The 24,587-nt window shown below is 40.9% G+C and overlaps 1 protein-coding gene across 9 annotated transcripts in view; it reads right to left on the bottom strand.

Annotated features, from left to right (window-relative positions):
• Positions 1 to 4,900: 4,900 nt before the first annotated feature.
• The window catches only part of LOC102077300 (hemicentin-2), a 49,040-nt gene continuing 29,353 nt past the window's right edge, over positions 4,901 to 24,587 (bottom strand). The window contains exons 1-10 of one of the 9 annotated variants that reach the window (XM_019356944.2): positions 21,660 to 21,969; positions 20,936 to 21,013; positions 20,186 to 20,518; positions 16,987 to 17,322; positions 14,685 to 15,020; positions 13,926 to 14,264; positions 9,926 to 10,261; positions 8,846 to 9,178; positions 7,229 to 7,567; positions 4,901 to 6,990 (exon numbers count right to left, since the gene is read on the bottom strand). In XM_019356944.2, coding sequence (XP_019212489.1) covers positions 6,845 to 6,990; positions 7,229 to 7,567; positions 8,846 to 9,178; positions 9,926 to 10,261; positions 13,926 to 14,264; positions 14,685 to 15,020; positions 16,987 to 17,322; positions 20,186 to 20,324 — 2,304 coding nt within the window. In that variant the 5' untranslated portion in view covers positions 20,325 to 20,518; positions 20,936 to 21,013; positions 21,660 to 21,969 and the 3' untranslated portion in view covers positions 4,901 to 6,844. Of the gene's footprint in view, positions 6,991 to 7,228; positions 7,568 to 8,845; positions 9,179 to 9,925; positions 10,262 to 13,925; positions 14,265 to 14,684; positions 15,021 to 16,986; positions 17,323 to 20,185; positions 20,519 to 20,935; positions 21,014 to 21,659; positions 21,973 to 24,587 lie in introns of those variants that run through there. The other 8 variants (XM_025905752.1, XM_019356945.2, XM_025905753.1 and 5 more) reach the window with 8 other exon arrangements.

Raw genomic sequence — 24,587 nt, 5'->3', positions numbered from 1 at the left:
ACCTGTTACTACCACACACCAAATACAGTCGTTGGTACTTGCTGGCTTGTGTAGCCACTAGGTAACAAAAGCTCAACACTGCGCCCTAGCATCCTGGAGCATTTCTGTTGTCTTTTGTACTTGTTTTGAGTTTTTATGTGCTTCTGAGTTATTACGTGTTTCGGAGTTTGTACGTGCTTTGTTTGTAGGGGCCACCGTACTTTTATATACTTATACTTATATACTTTTATTTATTCCACATAAAATGTAATAAATAAATCATATAATACAAAAAACAACTATTCACATTTCAACTTTTAACTATTTAAATTTTCAGCTTTTTCCTTTGTGCAACAACACAAAACACTGCAAACCACAAAACAATTAAATATAAATTTAAATATGAAAACAAAAAGAAGATGCATATTCTCGGTCATATGGGCCTGCATGAATAAACTGAATCTTTTATCATCTGCAACTGAAAATAGATGATGTCCCTGGCTCATTCTCCATCTTTCCCTCCCGCTCTGTTCCTGTGCTACTGAGTGTAACTACGGCCCCTCACCCCTCATCCCAGCGTAAAGCACAAGGCTGGCATGCGGAGTAAAGCGGAAAAAATGTGAGTGAGAGAGTGAGAGAAAGAAGAAAAAAAAAAAACCACGGCGCGCGATGAGGAGCCGGCTCGCGTCGTTCACGTCAAAGATCCGGCTCTAAGAGCCATTTCGTTCGCGACTGACCCATCACTGTTTCTCTAACGACGGTATGCTTTGAAACAATGAGCTGCATCATAATTTCATTGTAATCTTAACTTTAAAACACTAATTTATGCTGCTGAATATCCGAGGCAAGTTCTAAAATGTTGTACTTTGACATTTTACATAGGATTTCATTTATATGTAAAAGGCTAAATTGTAAACAGTTTTAACAGATTGAACTACTTAAACCTGAGGGCAAAATGTGAGGCCATCACTTATGGATATCGTTGTTTTTCTCATCACAATGCTTATCAAGTTTATCACAAGCCAGTATTCTTTGTGTTATTGTTCTTTTCAATAGATGCAGCCTTCCAAAAACTTATAATCATGATAACAGGGCTGATCAGAGAAGTCGGGCACCTCCATGAGGAGTTCAGAGCCTTCCGTTAATCCTGCAGCACTGACCCTGTTCATGCTGGGATATTGCCTCTGGATTCGCCATTTAACAACATAGATGAGATTAACTGCAATGACTGGAGGCAAATAAAGCAATGGTAAGTTCTTAAAGGTTGTGCGACTTTAGTAGCCCTGAACTTTAGAAATTGTCAAATTTGGTTAAACTGCTTAAAAATGGCCTTCTCCTGTATGTTCTGCTTGAATAGACAACAGCAGGGTATTGTTGGGAGATCCAACACATAGGAATAGAAATGCATTTCACTGCAAATAGTTTAGCTTATTCAGCTAATGGCTCTTTGAGAATCAAAGTGAGGCAGCAGTTTGCTGATTTCTGCCTTGTGACTTTCACATTAATCAGCCTAGTAGTTTAGATGCTTTCTCCCTGCTGAAGACAATAGACAAGAGGTTATTCATATTTAAGCTCTAATTTGGGATATTTTTTCCCTTCTTTTTGTGTTTGTTTGTGTCCCAGATGGCCTGACTCAGCGGGTGGGGGTAAACCCTGTCTCTGAGTTTGCCTTCGCCCAAGCAGTGCAGAAATCTCTCCGCTACCCTTCAGAAAACATGGGTGGTGCAGGATGCCCGATATCCAGCTTGATCCCCGAGTAAACTAAAAACAATAAGTGACCTGTAACCAATACATGTAACAAAGAAACTTTTTAAAAATATAATAAATTACTTTGTAATTGATACAGAGATGTGTGTCATTTTATTACATAATGCCAGATGCTTCATTTTACAGGGATATTATTACGGACATGACAAATTGTAAGACAATGTCCAGCATATTATGGGTTTCCTATTTGTGGATCATACACAATTGTCATTTTTGCAAGTTTAAGTATTGCTGGTAATTTGCAGCGTTTTTTTATTAATACAAATACCTGTAAGTACTGATTTTTAATCATGACTTTATTGTTTCAATAGTAACCAAGGGTGCAAAAGTGATGGAAAATCAACATCAGAGTTCATCAGTGATTCAATATCAGAATCTGACATTGTTTCAACATTAACAGTGTTTTGACATTGAATCAATGTCAGTGTTTAACATTGATTCAATATCAAAACCTGACGTTTCAATATTAAAAAATGGTGCAAAAGTGATGTTGGGTCAACATTTCAACATTGATTCAACAGAAGCACCTGATATTGAAACTATGTTTAGTCAATGTCTCCTTGCTATCTGGGGACACCCTGACCCCCGTCTCCTTTTAAGGTAGTGTCCATTTGCCCTTTGTCTGCCCCTCACTCTCAGTAACTCTTGCTTCCTGCCCTGGGAGTGGGGGTTCATTGTCCTCCTCCCCTGCACTCCAGTTTTTTGTTCCCATTCCAGGCCTATTTTCTATTTTGTATTCTTACACCCATTAACCACAATATTAAATGTTGCAAGTAATCACAAACTATATTCTCTTTAACTCTGATCTATATTCTATATTAATGAATCTATTCTCACACACCCAAAGACACTTTCCTAAAAATCCAACATGGCTACTGCATGTAAACAGGAAGTGTTGGCTCCACCTTTAAAGAACTAGAAGAAGTGGAGCGAGGTCATCAATCTTTGGAATGAAAAGGATGCCAGGCAGAGGTGTTTAACTTATAATGAGGCTTTATTGTAACCATTAAACCAATAACCATATAAACAGTGACAAAAGAAAGAGCCCGCAACGCTGCTTTAACAATAAATCAGACAGGCCACCCAAAAGAAATGGAGGCCACTTCACCTAAGAGAACAACTGCTCAGTTGAAAGCTACTCACAAAGAGCCATGCATTGTGTGATGGGCTGGTCAAACGCAGACAACGGACCTTTTCCAACATCTAGGCTAGAACAGCACAGACTCACACGCAGAGGAAATCCAAGAAAAGCCTACCCCACACCCGCACTGCTCTCCTCCAGCTTTTATCACCTCTGGAAGGTACCTAAAGTATGTAATGCAAGGATGTAATCACTTCAAGATGGAGAAAGCATAAAGTTCGACTTTAAGTGACAATTCTGGTTCGCTTAATATGATAAGGAGATTCTGCAGTCCGACTAAATGCTGGCAGCACAGGTTCCACATCAGCTTGTGGAAGCGGAACTAACAGCAAACCCCAGCAGGACCAACCATTGTTTTTGCGACGCAAGCTATGAGGGCACAGCAGGTATAATGTGTACCTGGATGCTGGACCTAAAGCCTCTTTTCGATTTCTTCTTAGGATTTTATAAGTAGTAATAAGTAATCCAGTGAGGAAAAAGAGCACACAAATGGTGGGGGGAAAAGTTTTCTTATAACTGTTCTGATCAAGATAAACTATTGGATGTGGATCAGAGAAGAATGGTCATAAATCACAGCAACATAGCTCCCTATAGTAAACATTAGGGCTGATTTAATAGCACTAGATACAATACAACGCAGAGAGGTAGAAGTCAAGCCAAGCACAGGCGCCATCTTTTTTTCACGCGCAAGCAACATGGGTGTGATTTCCATATGGTCCAGAGAGCATGATGATAATGAATACAAATACTGGCTCACTCCTGGTGGCTGTTTGGCAGGGCCTGGTCCCCGCTGGCTCTGTCGGGCCACTTCTGGAGTGTGGGGGGCCCTCGCCATGTCTGGGCCCAGCGCTCAAGCCATGTCCACAGTAATACTCTCTGTTTTGGCCTTCTGTCCACACCGAGACGGCGTTTTTGGTCAAGGAAAACTGAGCGATTAGAAGTGAACAGCGAAAGCGGAGAATTTTGGAAACTATGACGCATGTTAGTCATATGATGCAGTCATGTGACCAATCAACCTAAGTTGGCAGAGGGAATTAAACAGCAGATGTTTTGTTTGCTCTCAATTTTGACAGCCATATTAAAGATAATATCAGTTTGTACATGCTCCAGATAGCTTTCCTTCAAAATCTTTAATTCTAACTCGCTTTTGCAATTTGGTACTTTTGTGTTAATCGCAGGAAGAACTGCACCTCATTGTCAGTTCATTTAAAAAACTTGTTTTTTTCCTCAACATTTTGCCGTGATGTTTTAAGAAGACGAAAAGTAAATAAACAGCAGACAGAAATGACACAGGGCGATTAGTTGTTTCAATGTGAACGAAAATCTCAGAACGACTGAAAACGATAGCGTGGACGCAGAGTGATTTCAGACGAAAACACTTTTCAAATTTATCTGGAAGGTGTAGCTGTAGCCTCAGTCTCTTTTGGCTTAGCTGTCTCCCAGAGGAGCCTGCGGGCATGTTGTTGTGGGTGAATCCCATCCGGGTCTCTCCTCCGCTTTTTTTTTTTCAGGAGCTCTGAGCTGGTTCAGAAGATGTGATCCAGAAGTTAATCCAGTCTGAGTCACATGTTCATGACTTTGTAGTTTATCAGACAATAAATACTTCAGCTTTGTGGTTTTTTTCTTAGCCCAACTCCACCTTAAATACTGAGAGACACCATCAATGCTTCACAGGTTGAGGAACAGTAAATAAAATATTCAATTCAATTTTGTTTATACAGCGTCAAATCACAACAACAGTCGCCTCAAGAGGCTTGAGGCGACTTACATGCTTTGTGAGAACTAAAGTCAACTATTCAAGAACACAGGTCCTCACCACAGATTTAGCTGCTCCATGTTTATGTAGTTTAATAAAACACAATTGCAATATGACACTGTCATTTAAATAAAAATAAATAAATAATGAAAGTGTATTTCCGATACTCACATTGCTTTAATTTACCTAAGAATTAAACAACAGAAAATGGACTTTGAAGTCATATAAAAGAACACACTGAGCAAATATTCAACAACTACTACTAGAGAATGATCTTTATTCTTTACAACAAATTGAACAAATCATTAAAGACACCGAATGTTGTGCCAGATGTTTTTAGGCTCAGGTTGTGGTTTAGTCTTTATTTTCTTATCAATTCAATATCATAAAAATCAATCAACCAAACCACAACAACTTAAATTTTCTGTTTGACACATTTCTCCTGTACATTAATCATATATGTAAAACATCCGGAGCTATTACAGTTTATTTTATTTGTGGATGATACAAATATTTTCTCTGCTCGAGAGACTTTGCAGCAGCTTTTGTGAATTTTCACACAAGAAATGCTTCAACTGAAAACATGGTTTGATAGAAATAAGTTATCACTAAATTTGAATAAAACCACATTTACGTTATTTGGAAATTGCAAAAAAGATGGTGGAGAAACATTGTTGATAAATAATGTTGAAGTGGAGCAGGTTTTTCATGCATATTTCTGGGTGTGATATGATGTTCAACATGTCAGGATGTCACAGAAACTACCAAATGACCAACTTTATAAAAGTCACATTCACAATTTAAATAAAGACACTGATATATCAGTGTCTCTCATTAATATTTTTACTTATCCAAATGATGCCTTCAGGTTCCTTCCAGTGTTTAAAATAAAGAGTCCTGTCCTCAGAAACAGGATGCTGGACTGTAAAGCTGTTAGCTTCAGTTAACCACAGACCACAAACACACAGTCCAGCTCACAGTGAACAACACTCAGTAAGTACAGTTAGACACACAATTACAACTGAACAAGATTTCACGTTTTAGATAAAGAAACAAAAAAAAACCCATGATGCTGCAATTTTGATGTTTACCTTCATACTAAAGTCATAAGAAAAAATGTATCAGAGTTTACATGAACACCATCCTCACACATGTTTTATATATGGCCACTAGAGGGAGATGTTGAACTTTAAAAACTAACATGGATACAAGCAGATCATCAGTGATGCTTCTCTCATGTCGTACGATGTATTAGAAGCACATGTGGAGGACGGAGGAGACAGGAGGCTGCACAGGTGATCCTTCCCAGAAGCTTCTTTTGTTTTTAATGTGTCAAAGAGGTGTGACACACAAGTACAACCATGGAGGAAGGAAGAGTTAAACTTCAAAGTCTTTCACTTTGATCCATGTTGTGAATTTAAAGTCAGCATAAAAATCATACATGTGATGAACACCTGAGCTCATAAACACAGCTGTAGCTGGACTGCACCTGTGGTCCACTTAAATCCTTGTTTCCTTGACTCCTCTCCTCCAGTGAGAAGGAGTAAGATGTGAGTAATTTAGGATGCATTGTAGGAAATAAGAGAAGGGAACATTTAAAACAGTGAGTGAGTGTTTACATACCTGTAACTACTGACTGATGTTTCTGTGTAATTTACTAATATCAAAGTTTCATTAAAGAAAAGAAGAAATCTTTGTTTAATAAACTTGTAATAAAAAGGAAGACTTGTTCATCCTCCAGCTGTTGCCTTCTATTAAAACTGAAGGTTAAACTCTCCTGCTAAGGACACATCTGTGCTTCCTTCACTTTATCTCCTCCTTCAGACGAGGAGGCAGAAACACATCAGAGAAGAAGAAAAGCCCTCCGACTCCTCGTGTTTCAGTGTGAACCAGGAATCAAAGATGGATGATCGCTTCACTTCCTCTTATTCTTTAAAGGTGGAGCCAACAGTTCTTGTTTGCATGGAAGTCCGAAGAGGCCGTTTGGTCTGTTGATCAGTAGGACAATCTTTTAAACCTCAAGACAAAAACATTGAGTAAAAATGAAATATACATACAGGGTTTGTGGGCCTGTTGTCTGTGCTCAGCTCATCTGTTTCTGCAGGATTTTAAACACTGACAACACCCAGAACTCTGAACAGCAGCAGCAGACTCAACGCTGGAAAAAGCTCTGAGACGTTTCTACCTCCTAAGGTTAGAGGTTAGTAGGAGTTAAGATCCCCGTTCTCTCGTTCATATTTTCTATAGATCACAAAAACAATAACAACAGCAACAAGAAACACGGCAAAAACATTCAGACCAATGAGCAGTCCAACAGATCCATCCACTCTGAGTCCTCCTGTCTGACCTGCAGGTGAGAAACAGGTGTGAGGTGTCAGCTGTCAGGTAGGTGATGAGTGAAGAACAGAACAGAATCCATTTCCTCTTCAAACTGCTGTCAGACATTATCTACTGCACTCTGATCACATCACTCAGACCAGCTGCTTTCTACAAAGTCTCATCAACAACATCTTTAGAAACAAACATCAACAACCAGGAAGCAGCTTCACCTCTGATCACACACACACTCAACTCTACTCACTCACCTGGAGGATCAACATGAAGGTAGGTGCTGTTGATATACTTCCATGAGTGTGTTTCTGCCATGAAGACACGACACTTGTATATTCCAGCATCATTAATCTTTACATCCTTCAGAATCAAAGACACGTCTCCATCCTTCATCTGTCTGTCCTGCAGATCAACCCGGTACCTAAAAGATGGATGCTGGTGATCTGGATCCAGCTGCTCATCCCGGTAGAAAAGCACATCATTATCTCCCAGGTCAGCTCTGCTCCACTTCACAGCTCTGATGGGTTTGCCTTGTGGAACTCGACATGTCAGAGTGACGTTCTGTCCAGACTCAGCTGTGATGGTTTTCTGCTCTGAAAGAGGAAACAACACAGAGGAGAGAAGTTAAAGGTCAAAGTACAATCATGATCAGAATGATTGACTTTAAGACCTGAACTCTTTCATGGCATGCATTTTTAATTTGTCTTTGCTATTTGGACTGATTGGGACCCTATGAATGTAAAAACAAAGAATTATCTTTTTAGCAAGCATAAATAAATAGCATTATTTTTTTTCCTGAGTTTCTGAGTAAAATGAGATCCACATATGAGGACATTTGTTTTAAATTTTGATGATTTGACAGCGGCAGTATAATGTCCTCGTAAGCAGTGTTGGGTGTAACACGTTACTGTAATTAAATTACTTTTCCACTGAATATCGATAAATATCATTATTTAATTTCAATAATTTATCTTCTAAAGGTAAAAATAAACTCTGTTACTTTAACATCGCTGTAGTGCAGCTGCACGTCATTTCAAGGCCAGTTTGCTGCATAGTCGTATTCTACAGCGGAAGATGTCGGACTCGGCTGAAGCGAGTGGCTGTTTTATGAAATGGACATATTCCCGTCTCTTCACTTTTCTGAAACAAGCAGCCAAGAACATTACGGTAATATGTAAAAACCATCGGCTGCTGTTAATAGCGCGAGTAATCTACTGAAGCGCCTGACACCAGAGCATAGACGAACACTTCTGAGTGATCCTTGTTCATCATCCATGGATAACACCGCGGCAACTCCTGCTAAGCAGCAAAACCTGATTTTACGTCAGCAGCACAGAAAGCGTCTGAAGGTGAGCTTAAAAAAATAATTGCAGGCTACACTGTGAAAGAGATGCTACCGCTGCGTACTGTAGAGCAGCGGTCCCCAACCCCCGGGCCACGGACCGGTCATTTGGTACTGGGCCAATATCGGTTTTTAGCGTTATTTTGTTGTCGGTTTTTTTCGTTAACTCTGTTTTCCTGGCTCTTTTCACGTGTGTTATGAATAATTCTTCTTTTTTTCGGTACTGCTACTAGTTTTATTTTGTTATATTTATCTGCGACACCTTAAAGGCCGGTCCGTGAAAATATTGTCAGGCACAAACCGGTCCGTGGCGCAAAAAAGGTTGGGGGCCATTGCTGTAGAGACTCCGTCTTTAAAAAAAATGATTTATTATTTAAAGAGTTTAATTTCTATTGTTTGTCCACTCAAGGTTTATATGGATTTTAAGAAGTATTTAGTTAAATTACTTATTGAGTAATTAAGTTGCTTTTCAGACACAGTAATTAGAAATCACCTCTGATCACACACACACTCAACTCTACTCACTCACCTGGAGGAACAACACTCAGTGTGACGATGCTGATGGGCTTCGAACTGCCTCCACCACTGGGGATGACAACACACTCGTATGTTCCAGCATCATTAGTCGTCACATCCTTCAGAATCAAAGACACGTCTCCATCCTTCATCTGTCTGTCCTGCAGATCCACCCGGTTCTTAAATGATGGATGCTGACCCTCTGGTTCAAATCGGCCATCCTTGAACAAAAGCACATATTCATCTCCCAGGTCAGCTCTGCTCCACCTTAGAGCTATGATCTTGTTTAGTGCTCGACATGGCAGAATGACGTCCTCTCCAGGCTCAGCTGTGATGGTTTTCTGCTCTGAAAGAGGAAACAACACAGAGCAGAGAGGTTAAAGGTCAAAGTACAATCATGATCAGAATGATTGACTTTAAATATTTTCTTTATTTCCTTTGACATTTGAGTTTATAGTCATGTTGGATTTAATGAACCTCTGAACATTCACCAGGTCACCAGTGACCCACTGAGGGGGAATTTTAGCCTGACATGTCATGCTAAAAGATAAAGCTGAAAGAGACTCTCTCGCCATGAGAGAGTTCAAAGGTTATTGACCCTCTGAAGCACCATGTACTAAAGCGTACTGTTCAATAAAGAGCTCGACCTCCCCACTTCAGGCGGAATAGCAGGCTCAACCTCAGTGTGGGTCGTTTGTTGTAAGAATTCTCAGCTCGTCACAATATAGTTTGCAAACCCGACTTATGCTGTGGATTCATTTTATTTGAGAGATTAACACAGTTTTGTTTCGAACCTCACCTGCATGGAAAAACATGAACATGTTGTCAAACAGGAAAGTTTAATATATCGACGCACTTACAGACTTCCGCGTTAGCATTACTGATGATGTTAAACTGTTAAATAGGGATTTATCAACAGATTAAACTGAATTTAAAGCTCTACAACTCTAGACTACCAGCCATAAAGACAACAGCTGGAGAAACATCTGTCTCCCTCTGACTTCCACCAGCTCATCCATACAACAAACAAACATCAACAACCAGGAAGCAGCTTCACCTCTGATCACACACACACTCAACTCTACTCACTCACCTGGAGGAAGAACTTTCAGTGTGATGATGCTGATGGGCTTTAATAAGCGTGTTTCTGCCATGTAGACACGACACTCGTATGTTCCAGCATCATTAATCATCACATTCTTCAGAATCAAAGACACGTCTCCATCCTTCATCTGTCTGTCCTGCAGATCCACCCGGTACCTAAAAGATGGATGCTGGTCATCAAGATCAAACCACTCATCCCGGTACAAAAGCACATATTCATCTCCCAGGTCAGCTCTGCTCCACTGCACAACTATGATGTTGTTGTTTGGAGCTCGACATGGCAGAACGACGTTCTGTCCAGGCACAGCTGTGATGGTTTTCTGGACTGAAAGAGGAAACAACACAGAGCAGAGAGGTTAAAGGTCAAAGTGCAATTATGATCAGAATGATTGACTTTAAATATTTTGTTTTTTTTACTTTGACATTTGAGTCAAAAGAAATAAACAACAAATTGTTGTATATGTTCATGGATGTCTGCAACAAAAACCTTTGTAGCTGTATACTGACTCCTGAAGCTACAACACATCACACTGACACACACATTACACTTCTTTGTCTCTGTCACAGCTGCATTACAGATGTTAGGTGCCCACTCAGTCTTGTATGTTCTTCATACACACAGACAAACTGAGTCCATATAAAAAAATAATTATTTCAAACAAATCATTCACATGTGAACCAGACACATAATCTTTATCACAGATATAAACATTATTTAGTTTGTACCAGCTAGATTTCCAGGTGCGCACCAGGTAGTAGTGTACATGTGTCAACAAGCATGCTGCCTTTTCCAGTTGTTCCCGCTTTTTCTCTTTAGTCTAGCTTTTTTATTACTTATTGTTTTCTTTACTTGTACTTGCGTCTGTTTTAAAAACTTTATTTCAATCATGTGGATTGAGAGAGTTTTTGATCTACTTGGGGTTGGGAAATGTTCCTTTTATCGAGCAACAGGACCACAGCACAACTTCTACACACTGCACGGGCTGTTTACTCGAAAGAGCAGCTGATAGTACTCAGACCCACAGACGTGCCAGCTGAAATCTGGAGGAAAACACAACAAGGATGTGAACAACAAATGTTCAGTCATTAGCAAATAAAATTGATGAGCTAACGATGCTAGCACAGAGTCAGAAGGAATATCGGGAATGTAGCCTGATGTGTTTCACAGAATCATGGATGCATCAGGACATTTCCGACGATAACACATCTGTGGAAGGCTTCGAACTGTTCGGACGGACAGGGACAGTGCCGCAAGCGGTAAGCAGAAAGGAGGGGAGCTTACTCTTCTTGTTAACAACTGGTGGTGTAACCTTGCCCACATATCAATCAAAGAATGCTGCCTGGACACTGAACTGTGCACTGTTGGACTCAGGCTGTATTATTTGCCCAGGGAATTTACCCATGTAATCTTGGGGGCTGCTTATGTTCCTCCCTGTGCCAGCATGTACCACTATCCACTCTGCCATAACTACCACCAGAGGGGGACAGACCACATCTTTCCTCAATGACAAGAAGGGTCCAGGTGTTACTAAAGGACAAGATCAGAGAGGCTAAAGACAATAGAGCTCGAAAATGTGACGTCAAAACCGCAAAGGATTGTAGGATTGGTAAGTGGTACAAGTGAACGCAGGCTTTCACAAGAAAACAGTCACAAAGCAATAAAAAAGAAACACAAAGAATGGCAAGAAGCTGTTGTATTATTAACTGCAGTAGCCGGTCACATGACAGTGACAGGAAGCCGCTGGGTAAAGAGATCGGCTTTTAGCGGATTCCATCGTGGAAGAGAAATTGTTCATGTCATGTTTCCGAAGTAACAAAGAGCCAACAGATGGCCTGGATTGCAGCCATTTGAAGACCAAATATAACGTCCCAGAACACTCCAGCTCACATGTTAGTCTGCTCCAAGCATTTCTACAAAGGTAAGTCTTCTGTTGTAGTTATTACGTAATTTATCATAACATAATTGTTGATGTACATTACAAATAAGTCTTATATTGATTTCAATTGAATTCGTTGCGCTATGCTGCTTTGTTAACTTTGGCTTTGGGGCTAATGTTTGTTGTGTTGCCATTAGGGCTGCCACGATTAGTCGACTAGTCACGATTACGTCGACTATCAAAATCGTTGACGACTGATTTAATAGTCGACGCGTCGTTTGAAGCTTTGTAAGATCCCAAAAGACGCAGGAATAAGTAGTAGGATTTAAGAGTGTAATAACGGACTGAAACACAAGATGGCAGCACTGCATTTGCCAGCTGCCGTTAAACCCTGAAGAAGAAGAAGTAGCTCTGTCCCAGAATTCATAGCGCGGCCCAGCTCGGTTTCCAACAATGGCGGCAGCTAGTTAGTGTTAATATTACTCTTATTACTCTTTCTGGGTCACAAAATAACCGTTTAACATATTTTCAGGCGAGAATGTAGCTGTGTAAACCTCAAATATCTGCTCAGTTTATCAAGACACCACATATTTTCAAAAGCGCTCCGACGTTTTCGGAGACGTCTGTTACCCACCAGCTCGATAGCGAGCCGGGGGCAAGGCTCAGTAGAGCCCGTGAGAACACCGGACTCCCGGCAAATCGTTTTCAAACCCACCGCCGTCTTTCGCTACTCAGGTTAAACATACATAAGTCACTTAGATAACTTACAATGTTTTTGTTTGGCTTTTTTCAGTATTTATTTGTTCCTGAGTAAATCGGTTTGCCTGAGATTAAAGTTATAGTTTTTACACAGCAGCTGAATAAACGTCAAGCAGACAACTGATTATCAGAAGTGTGAGATGCTCGAGAATATACTCGGTGTCCTGTTATATTTTAGATAGCAAGGAGTTTATTAAACTTCACCGAAACAATCTGCAAATTTCATTAAAATTTAAGAAACTATCATCTTGTCTTTATTTTTAGTTAGCACATACTTTAAACACATAAAGCTGGAAGCTAATGATAGTTATATAAGAGCAGATGCTGCTGGTGCAATAAGCTGTACGTTTTACGTCTAATGGCTGCATGATCTGATTAGTCGACTAATCGCAAAAATACTCAGATACTAGTCGACTATCAAAATAATCGATTGTGGCAGCCCTAGTTGCCATCTTCAGAAGTTTTCTGGTGACTCTGCAGTGGTTGGATGCATCAGCAGGGATGATGAGACAGAGTACCGGGCTGTGGCCGACTCCTTCATCACATGGTGCATGCAGAATCATCTACAGCTCAATGTGGCAAAGACCAAGGAATTGGTGGTGGATTTTAGGAAGACCAGGAAATACTTGACCCCTGTTTCAATCCGGAGGGTAAAAGTGGACATTGTGGAGGACTATAAATACCTCGGAGTATACATTTACAATAAACCGGACTGGGCTAAAAACACCACAGCACTTTACAGAAAGGGCCAGAGTCGTCTCTATTTTTGAGGCGACTGAGGTCCTTCAACATCTGTTGGACAATGCTCAGGATTTTCTACGACTCTGTTGTGGCCAGTGCAACCATCTACGCTGTTGCATGCTGCACATCCCAACAGACTAAATAAACTCATCCACAAGGCCAGTAATGTTATGGGAATGGAGCTGGACTCTGTTAGGGTGGTATCAGAGAGGCGGATGTTGTCCAAGATAAAGACAATGCTGGATAATTCCTCCCACCCACTCCATAACGTGCTGGCTAACCACAGGAGCACACTCAGTGAGACACTGAGATTACCCACAATGCACCACTAAACGACACAAGAAATCATTCTTGCCCATGGCCATCTGTCTGCAACTGTAAACCCACATAATTTCTTTAGGGATTAATAAAGATTCTGATTCTGATGTGATTTCAAGTTCAAGTAGACCGACACAGTTACAGCAGATGTTTACACACGAGTTAGAGACAACAGCTGGAAAAACATCTGTCTACCTCTGACATCCACCAGCTCATCCATACAACAAACAAACATCAACAACCAGGAAGCAGCTTCACCTCTGATCACACACACACTCAACTCTACTCACTCACCTGGAGGAGGAACAACACTCAGGCTGATGATGCTGATGAGCTGCCATGAGTCTGTTTCTGCGATGAAGACACGACACCCGAATGTTCCAGCGTCATTAATCGTCACATCCTTCAGAATCAAAGACACGTCTCCGTCCTTCATCTGTCTGTCCTGCAGATCCACCCGGTTCTTAAATGATGGATGCTGGTGATCTGGATCAAAGTGACCATTCCAGTATGAAAGGACATATTTTGGCTCCAAGTCAGCTCTGCTCCATCTTAAAACTATGATCTTTTTGTTTGGAGCTCGACATGTCAGAGTGACGTCCTGTCCAGACTCAGCTGTTATCATTTCCTGATCTGAAAGAGGAAACAACACAGAGCAGAGAGGTTAAAGGTCAAAGTTCAATTGTGATCAGAATGATTGACTTTGAATATTTTGTTTATTTCCTTTGACATTTGAGTTTTTAGTCATGTTGGATTTAATGAACCTCTGAACATCCAGCAGGTCACCAGTGACCCACTGAGGGGGAATTTTAGCCTCATGCTAAACATGCAAAGTGTCAGAAACTACAAGATGTTAGCTTCCACAGAACAACAACATGTGCTGATAATAAGTGAACACAAGTGAACTCTAGACTACCAGCCACAAAGACAACAGCTGGAGAAACATCTGTCTCCCTCTGACATCCACCAGCTCATCCATACAACAAACAAACATCAACAACCAGGAAGCAGCTTCACCTCTGATCACACACACACTCAACTCTACTCACTCACCTCTAGGATCAACAACACTCAGGTGGATGATGCTGATGATCTTCCATGATAATATTTGTTCCATGTAGACACGACACTCGTATGTTCCAGCGTCATTCATCGTCACATCCTTCAGAATCAAAGACACGTCTCCATCCTTCTTCTGTCTTTCTTGCAGGTCCACCCGGTTCTTAAAAGATGGATGCTGGTTGGCTGGAAAAAATTGGTTGTCTCCATACAAAAGCACATTTTTGTATTCCAGGTCAGCTCTGCTCCATCTTGCAACTCTGATGTTGTTTGGAGCTCGACATGTCAGAGTGACGTCCTGTCCAGACTCAGCTGTGATATTTTTCTGGTCTGAAAGAGGAAACAACACAGAGGAGAGAGGTTAAAGGTCAAAGTACAATTATCATCAGAATGATTGACTTTAAATATTTTGTTTATTTCCTTTGACATTTGAGTTTTAAGTCATGTTGAATTAGGGGTGGGCGGTATAAACGGTATACCGTAGAAACAATATAAATTTTGCCAACGGTAAAGATTTTGACTATACCACTCTACCGTGATAGCACATGTTGATGATGTCATCAAGCTGCGCCTGTTTTGGTCGAAAGCACGGCAGCGGCTACAACCATTATCAACTACAAATTATGCCGAGCAATAGTAATAGCAAAGAGACAAAGCAGTTTTGAAATATGGGGAAAGCGAAAAACTGCACTTTCTCCACTTCCGTACCGTTGATTCATTAATATTGAGTTCTTTCGCAGCTGCTCTGTTCCCATGTTGTTGCAGTATATTAATAACTAACCTCGTATTGTAGAGGGATTATCTAAGTTGTTCTCCTGACTGAAGTTTGGTCCGTGTATATGTCTACATCCTCTGAACATCCAGCAGGTCACCAGTGACCCACTGAGAGGGAATTTTAGCCTCATGCTAAACATGCAAAGTAGGGCTGGGTATTGTCACTGATTTCTATAATTAATTCGATTCAGAATCACAAGGTCCCGAATCGATTCAATCCACGATTCAATTCAATTCGATTTGACTCGATTTAAATCTGGGAAATTTTCCTCAGACAGTCAGAAATATTATAATTCAGATCAGTACATTTACATATTTTTGTATCTATAAAAAGGAAGCTGACACTTTCCAGACTTTATCAAAGGTGTAAGCGTCACATCAGATGCCTTTGTGTCAAAGTAGCTGAAGATAAAACACAGAAAAACATGAAGGTGAATATTCCTGGCCTGGGATTTTATAAAAATATTCTGCAGTACATCAAAAACGAAAGAAAACCATTAATCAACATATGAACGTTACCTCTGACGTTACAGCGGTTTTATTAGAGACACGGCTAAGCGTTTTGCATTTTGCATAATTTTAAAAAGTTTAAATTTGTTCAGTATTGAACAGCGGAAATTAGGTTTTCTTTTCGGAAGAATGTAAAAGGGGAAAAAAACAGCGGCCGACACCGCTGTAAACAACGGTAGACTTGTGCGTAACAAGCAAGCGAATAATGCAGAAAACAGATTTTTAGACGGGAAACTGTTCTTGAAGTACAGAGAGAGAGAGAGAGAGAGAGAGAGAGAGAGAGAGCTGTGCATGAAGGGTGATTTTTATCGTGGGTGAAGCAAAACAGCAAAAGTCACAGGGAATCCATGACAATGTTTATGTGAAGCATAGTTTGGATCTTCTTTTGCTGCTGGTTCGGTCAATATTGTTTGTAGAGAGATAAAACTAACAGCTTTAGAATCAGCGCAAAAAAGGCGTAAACACGAAGCACGGACCCGCCGAAATATCAGAATCAGCGAGCTGTTGGCCTTCAGACCCGACCGTTTTCGGTGCCGTTGGGTGAGAAAGGCGATATCTCACTGATTCTGATCCATCGGAGGCTCCGCGCTTTGTGTTTACGTCTTTGTGCAGAATCCGTGTACCTGCTCTCATTTACTGTCTTAGCTGTTTGGTGGTTGTTGAAATTTTTTGAGGTTTCACCTGAGATTCTGGCATTTCGGGCAAAATAAATTTATATTAAAAAATCAATTCAGGATTTTAATGAATCGATTTTACCTTATCGAAGCCAGAATCGATTTTAATTGATAAATTGAAAACCCACCCAAATGCAAATTGTGTGAAAAACTACAAGATGTTAGCTTCCACAAAAAACAATGTGCTGATAATAAGTGAACATAATGTGTGAGAGAAAGCAGCCCTCTGGATAAACTACCTCTGACATCCTCCAGCTCATCCATACAACAAACAAGCATCAACAACCAGGAAGCAGCTTCACCTCTGATCACACACACACTCAACTCTACTCACTCACCTGGAGGAACAACTCTCAGGCTGATGATGCTGATGAGCTGCCATGAGTCTGTTTCTGTCATGTAGACACGACACTTGTATGTTCCAGCGTCTTTAATCGCCACATTCTTCAGAATCAAAGACACGTCTCCATCCTTCATCTGTCTGTCCTGCAGATCCACCCGGTTCTTAAAAGATGGATGCTGGTAATATGGGACATACTGTCCATTTCGGTACAAAAGCAAATATTCATCTCCCAGGTCAGCTCTGCTCCACTCTACACCTATGAATTTGTTGTTTGGAGCTCGACATGTCAGAGTGACATCCTGTCCAGACTCAGCTGTGATGTTTTTCTGGTCTGAAAGAGGAAACAATACAGGGCAGAGAGGTTAAAGGTCAAAGTACAATTATGATCAGAATGACTGACTTTAAAAATTTTGGTTATTTCATTGAAGTTTGAGTTTTTAGTCATGTTGGATTTAATGAATCTCTGCTGGTGACCTGGCGGATGTTCAGTGTTCCCACTATCCCATAGTCCAGCCTATCACGCGATTCACATTCGTATATACGCAGCTAATCAACGTCGTTGACAGGCTATGACAGCGTCCTTATGTGCCGACACCGGTGTTTTAGCTAGCAAAGCGGTGTGGCTGATGTGGAGTGAAGCCACGTTAATGACAACGTGTACAACCATTGGAGAGGTGAGCAGGACAGACGGAACAACTGACGGAAAAAGTGTGGACTTTATATCAGTTTTTAAATTGTGTTGAGAGGCCACGTAAAACCAGAGTTATGATTAAAAAAAATGCAATGTTTGGTTTTCTTCCTGAATACTATCGTTGTTTATATTTACTGCGGGAAGAAACGGTAAAAACGGCGTTTTTTAAGGAAAATGTTTGAAAGCCTGTGAGCAAAAACAAAACAACCCCCCACCCACTCACCCTTTCCTATTGGTCGAAAAATGTACCATGTCGACCAAAACACGGCATTTAGTTGTTAAGAAACGGGGGGAAGTTTTAGGAGTGACGGCGGTGTTTTGAGATGTAAGCGAATTGTGACGTTTAGCGCAAATCTTGTGTAGTTAGTGTGTAGTGTAGTCAATAGTTTTGTTGTGTGTGTCAGAACAATGAGACGACTGCTGAATGTTACAGGTGTTACAGCAGTGATACATCTCATACATTTAAACACACAAACCCCGTGAGCTGACATCCAGGAGGTGCTAAATAGTCCTCTATGGCCTTATTGCCTTATCCTCCATCTTCTTTTAATTATTTCTTTTTCAATTATTTCCACTCTTTAAACGATATTTTCTCCATGTGTGGAGCTAACCGTGAGCTGCAGCATGCAGACACCATGTGCGCTAGCAAAGGAAAAAGTGGCTGGGTGGAGACCCAAACAGCAAAGCTGTACCCTACACAGTTCACCACCGGAGGGCGCAAAGGAACAAAATCCAGCTTAACAAACATCAAATGCAACAAACGTCAAATGCAAAAGACCATTACAATGCCAAAACCAGTAACTAGTCGTTACTGGGATTTAGATAGGCTCGTTATTCGTTACTTCGTGTGGTGACTTTATTTTGTTCATATGGTTAATTATTAGAGTTGCCAACCGTCCTGTAAAAAACAGAATCGTCTCAATTTCAGAGAAAATATTACGCGTTTCGTATTGAGGTGAAAAGGAGCACAGTTTGTCCCGGACTTCAGCTACAATGAAAAAGACACAAAGCTGAAGCTGCACAGCTGCCTCTTCTTCTCTCATTCTCTCCTGTTTCTACTTCAATCATGAAACTGATCAATGATCAGCTGATCGGCTTTTCTCTCTTGTTTATTTATCGCTCACTTTGCGCCAGAAAGAGGAAACCAGCGGATGTCGCGCTAAACAACAGCAGCACGTTTAAGCTTGATCAGTTATTGTTAGAATTTATTTAATATTACTTTCTAGTATCAGCTGATGTTTGCTGGAGTCACAGCTGTAAAAGCTGCTGGTCATGATATCGGTTTGGTTATCTGGTGAGAGGGAAACATGCAGATGAAACCAGGAGATGTCCTTACTGAATCATCAGAGCTGAACAGGTGATGGAGAAACACGCTTACCCTTTAGGTGACATGAATGAGTTGAAGGGAAGTTATGAGCTGTTTCTGAGAGACAAATAACACCAGGATCCTTTTCTATGTAGCTGACAGCTGGTAACTGTGCAGGGGCGGGTCTAGCAAAGTGTTGCCAGGGGTCCATGTAGGGCATTAACAGGGAAAGGGGGGCACAAAGAAATACTTTTCTTTCTTATTCTCATTTAAAATAGCTTTTAACAAATAATTATCTGAGTCTTACAACAAACGATTGATAGATTGATACGTATATACCAACAAGACAGCGTACATCACTGTCACAACAGTGTTTGTTTTCATTGAAAGGCTTTATGATTTTTCCTATAATGGTGGGCCGGTCTCTAGTCAAAATGCCCGGGACGATTTTTTTGTCCCAGTCCAGCTCTGTATGCAGCTCATCTGCAGTCTGGTGTTACCTACATCTTCTTATTCAGAAGGCAGAATTTCCGAGTTCTGAGTACAATCGAAAGCACCACGACTGCAGTTTTTGTGTTGGATGTAAAAAGCACACATGACGCTGTGACATAGGCTAGAATCATGGCGGCAGTCAACGACGGTCCAGGCGTGGGATTTCTCTCGTGGAAATGTGCACATTATTTTTTCCTTTCTATTGGTAGGTGGCACAGTGCACTTGTAAGTAAGCAAGCTAGAATACTGGCACTCTTGCTGGGTATCCAGTTACGGAAGCAACACATTAACAAGAGAATTCTGAGTAAAACCAAAGTTACTTTCCCTAGTAACTAGCTACTCTGAAAGTAACGAGTAACTTGAAGTAACTGAGTTACTTTTGATAGAACTAACTAGTAATGTAACTAAGTTACTAATTTAAAGTAACTTACCAAACACTGCTAGTGACCCACTGAGGGGGAATTTTAACCTCATGCTAAACATGAGTGTCAGAAACTACAAGATGTTAGCTTCCACAGAACAACAACATGTGCTGATAATAAGTGAACACAAGTGAACTCTAGACTACCAGCCACAAAGACAACAGCTGGAGAAACATCTGTATCCCTCTGACATCCACCAGCTCATCCATACAACAAACAAACATCAACAACCAGGAAGCAGCTTCACCTCTGATCACACACACACTCAACTCTACTCACTCACCTGGAGGAACAACATGAAGGTAGATGGTTCTGATGAGCCACCATGAGAATATTTCTTGCATGACGGCACGACACTCGTATGTTCCAGCATCATTAATCGTCACATCCTTCAGAATCAAAGACACGTCTCCATCCTTCATCTGTCTGTCCTGCAGATCCACCCGGTTCTTAAAAGATGGATGCTGGTCATCTGGAACAAAGCGACCATTTCGATACAAAAGCACATATTCATCTCCCAGGTCAGCTCTGCTCCACCTTAGAGCTATGATCTTGTTTAGTGCTCGACATGGCAGAATGACGTCCTCTCCAGGCACAGCTGTGATGGTTTTCTGGTCTGAAAGAGGAAACAACACAGAGCAGAGAGGTTAAAGGTCAAAGTACAATTATGATCAGAATGATTGACTTTAAATATTTTGTTTATTTCCTTTCACATTTGAGTTTTTAGTCATGTTGGATTTAATGAACCTCTGAACATTCAGCAGGTCACCAGTGACCCACTGAGGGGGAATTTTAGCCTCATGCTAAACATGCAAAGTGTCAGAAACCACAAGATGTTAGCTTCCACAGAACAACAACATGTGCTGATAATAAGTGAACATAATGTGTGAGAGAAAGCAGCCTCTCATTATAAGACACTGTGAGTCTCTGCATGCTGCCTTTATGGAGCTACAGCTGTTTGTATACACTGAACAAAAAGCTTTGTAGCTGTATACTGACTCCTGACACTACAACACATCACACTGACACACACATTACACTTCTTTGTCTCTGTCACAGCTGGATTACAGATGTTAAGTGTCCACCCAGCCTCGTGTCTCCTTCACACACACTGAAACAATATGAAAATAAGGGTTTTGTTAGTAACATGTAAACCAGCTAATGTTCATTAATCTTTATCTCAGAGACAGTTTAGTTTGTAACAGTTAATAAACACGAAAATATGACAAACATCAAAGTGGAGTGACGCAGTTAGAGCAGAGATACGGGTTCTGTAGTTCTGCTGATCGGACTCTTATTTTGTCATAAACTCTTGTTATTGTTTTGTGTCGATGGGATTTAAATAAAGTCTTCAGTAAAGCTGAAAATCACAGCTGAAAGTAACAGATCTGGCCGATCGCTCCGATTTATCATTTTGTGCCTTAAAGAGCAAAAAAAAAAAAAAAAAAAAAAATGCGCAGCTGTTCTTTAACCAGCTCCACGGCATAAAACCAAGTCTGCCAAATGAATTTATTATTCAGAATATACAAGAGAAAGACTTTATTAGTCTCTGAGTGACTCCATCCAGTCTCCGCACACACGGACAAACTGAACCAGCACGAAAGTAACTCTACTGCCAACTGTTTGTCTCACAGGAAAATGTTTACTTTTATAAAAGTAAAACATATATTAATATTTTTACTATGCAGCCGATCGTTCCATTTTTTTCTCAAATTAACTCCGTTTGTTTTTAATACAGTTAAATTATGAAATCTGACCTGCAGAGACAAACAGGACAAACATCAGCGTGGAGCAGAGTGACGCAGTTACAGCAGACATGTCCGTGTTCTCTGTTTCTGCTGATCTGACTCTTAGTTTGTCCTAAACGTCTGAGTCTGTTGGTGTTTTCACTCAATAACTGAACCTGAGTTTAAACCTGAACACATCAGATTAAATTTACATTTAATAATGTTTTGCCTTTCAGCTGTTGTTGTGCTAGTTTTTCTTGTCGGTGTTGTTTTTCTTCTTCTAGTTGTTCTAGTTCTTCTTGTTCCTCCTCCCAGTATTTCATACTGATGCAGCTTCTTCTCCTTCTTGTTCATCCGTTTTAGTAGCAGCTTGCATCCAAAGATGTTGCACTACTGCCATCTGCTGGGTTTATTGTTACATCACTTCCAAATCCTTAGATCCTCTGGATGAGTCCAGTATTTCTCAAAAACTGATAAACCCCTCCTTTCCCTTTATCATGACTTAAGCACTCAGTCACCTTTTCAAACTTGAGTTCTGTAGTACTACCCATTACTACCCTCAACATTCTCCTTTGACTGACATACTTCCTGCAACTAATAAGCAAACGCTCAGTGTTTTCGATAGCATTACACCATGCACAGATACCATTGTCTAAATCTGAAGGAAAAAGTATGGTTTGGAAAGTAAGAATTTATGGAAAATGGCATGGGATAATGAAATAAAAGGGAGACATTTATATAGAGTACAAAACACAATAGAAGTTAAGAGGAGTAGAGGATTAAATAGGTAGGAGGAGATAATTATAAGTAGAATACGAACAGGTCATTGCTTTCTCAATGGCACTATTTTTAAGATGGAGAAACATCTGACTGGGTTATGCCATCAACATGTATTCTTTTAATAGCTTCCTTAGCCAACCTATCTGCTCTTTCATTACCTACAACTCTTATATGAGCCGGAGTCCACATTATTTGTCACGATCCTGGGTCTTATGACCCAGTGTTTTGAGTTTAGTTTATTTGGATGTTTATGATTAGGCAAATTAGTTTTTTCTAGTTCTTTGTTATTAGATTCCCCTTGTGTCTTCCAACCCCTGTTAAGTCTCCCTTCCCCCTTCATGTGTTTCATGTCTGTGTCTTATGTTATCAAGTTCAGGTTGTCATGTCTGCGTCTTATATTTCCTGTTTTATCTTGAAGGGGTCCTGTGTTCCTATGTTCACTGGCTGTGTCCGAATTCAGGGGACGGATGCTTAAAATGCCATATTTGGAGGCAATGACGTCACGGCGACGCGACGAGGACTGTCCGAATTCAAAGAGCACTCAAAATGTGGCGACAAATGTGTCCTACTTTTCCGCGAATTTGAGGGTTAGTCGTGTCCGAATTCAGGGAAAGGATGCGCCAATGCCATATTTGGAGGCAATGACGTCAAATGCGTCCTACTTTGCCCTGAATTCTAAGGATGGTCTGATGTATCCTTCATGTCCTACTATATCCCAGGATTCATTGCGGGTCATAGAGGAGATTTGTTTCTGATAACGATGGTGGTCGAAGCAGGAGAAGAAAACACTTTCAAATGTAAGTATATGAAAATCTGGTTGTACAAAAGTTAAATTGTTATAGCGGTCGTTTTGTTAAGCTTTGGGCATCTGCATAGACATGTTTCTTTTCTTTAAAATAACCGTAAACCAGCTTGTATCGGGGGTCCCGCGATTTATCATGTATTGCCGCTTACATACAGCTAATTTTGGTTTTTTCGAATTGGTGATATGTTGTGGGGAACAAAGACCAAACGGCTTAATTTATTAAAACGATCACCTCTTCACTGGGGTGAAGAATTGGGCCGCTACGGCATGGATGTACAAGAATAAATCAATTTACACATCATATTCATATGAGTACGGTCCTATTAACCCTCATGCTGTACAGCAGCGGTCCCCAACCTTTTTGCGCCACAGACCGGTTTATGTCAGACACGGAGCCTTTAAGGTATCGCGGATAAATACAACCACATAAAATGATCCGACCAAGACAAAAACTGTGGTATTTTGTAAATATAATAATAAACGTGAATGTACTGTGTAATTGTGTAACTTTATTAGCAGCGTCCTCCTGAAAATGCGCCAACATTGACAGTAACATCCTCCTCTCTGCCACTTAATGCTCTCTGGTCGCTATGGTAACGTGTAAATATTTCTTTCAAAATAAGACGCACAACTACAACAAGGGAAAGACTCAGGGAAACCGAGTTAACGATAAAACCCCTGAAAACCATAAATTTCACACCGGAGCCTTAACTCTGTGGCCCGGTACCAAACGACTCACGGACCGCTGCTGTACAGAACCTGTGATGTCCAGACGGTGTTCCTCTGGTGTTCTGCTGTGAAAACCTTTGGGCTTAGGGATTAACATAGTTGCCATGTTAGGTGCATTTAAACGGGTGGATTCAGTGGCAGAAACACACACAGGCACAGAACTGCGGTGAAGCAGATTTATTAACAGTGGTCAGGAAATATTTACAGGGGGACGGGGCTATATACAATGACCGGGTAAATGTGCAAATAAACAGAGCCGAGGGGGATGAAACGGAGCCGAGGTATGCAGACAGATAGATGGGCAAACCAGAGCTACCTAAGAACGAGGGACAAAACAGAATTAGCGGATAACCGGCGAAAATCGAGAATGAAACTGAAACGAACGGAGAGAGTTGGAGAGCTTACTTGAAACACCAAAATACAGGAATAACAACGATTGCAGGCCAGCGCCAGGTAAGTCTCTGTCATAGATCCAAAAATGGGCCAGCGCACAAAGGAACAGGCAGGCGAGCAGGCGGCGAGACAGGCACTTATGGGAACGACAATAATCCGACATCAGACGTCCATCACTCAGCTCCCTAAATGCTCCCACTGATGACGTCCGATGCGCCGCAGGTGTGCCGGCATGCCGTCAAACACCGCCC

This window comes from Oreochromis niloticus, linkage group LG3 (genome assembly GCF_001858045.2).
Source record: "Oreochromis niloticus isolate F11D_XX linkage group LG3, O_niloticus_UMD_NMBU, whole genome shotgun sequence".
Lineage (NCBI taxonomy): Eukaryota > Metazoa > Chordata > Actinopteri > Cichliformes > Cichlidae > Oreochromis > Oreochromis niloticus.
This window is presented reverse-complemented; position numbering and strand designations above follow the sequence as displayed.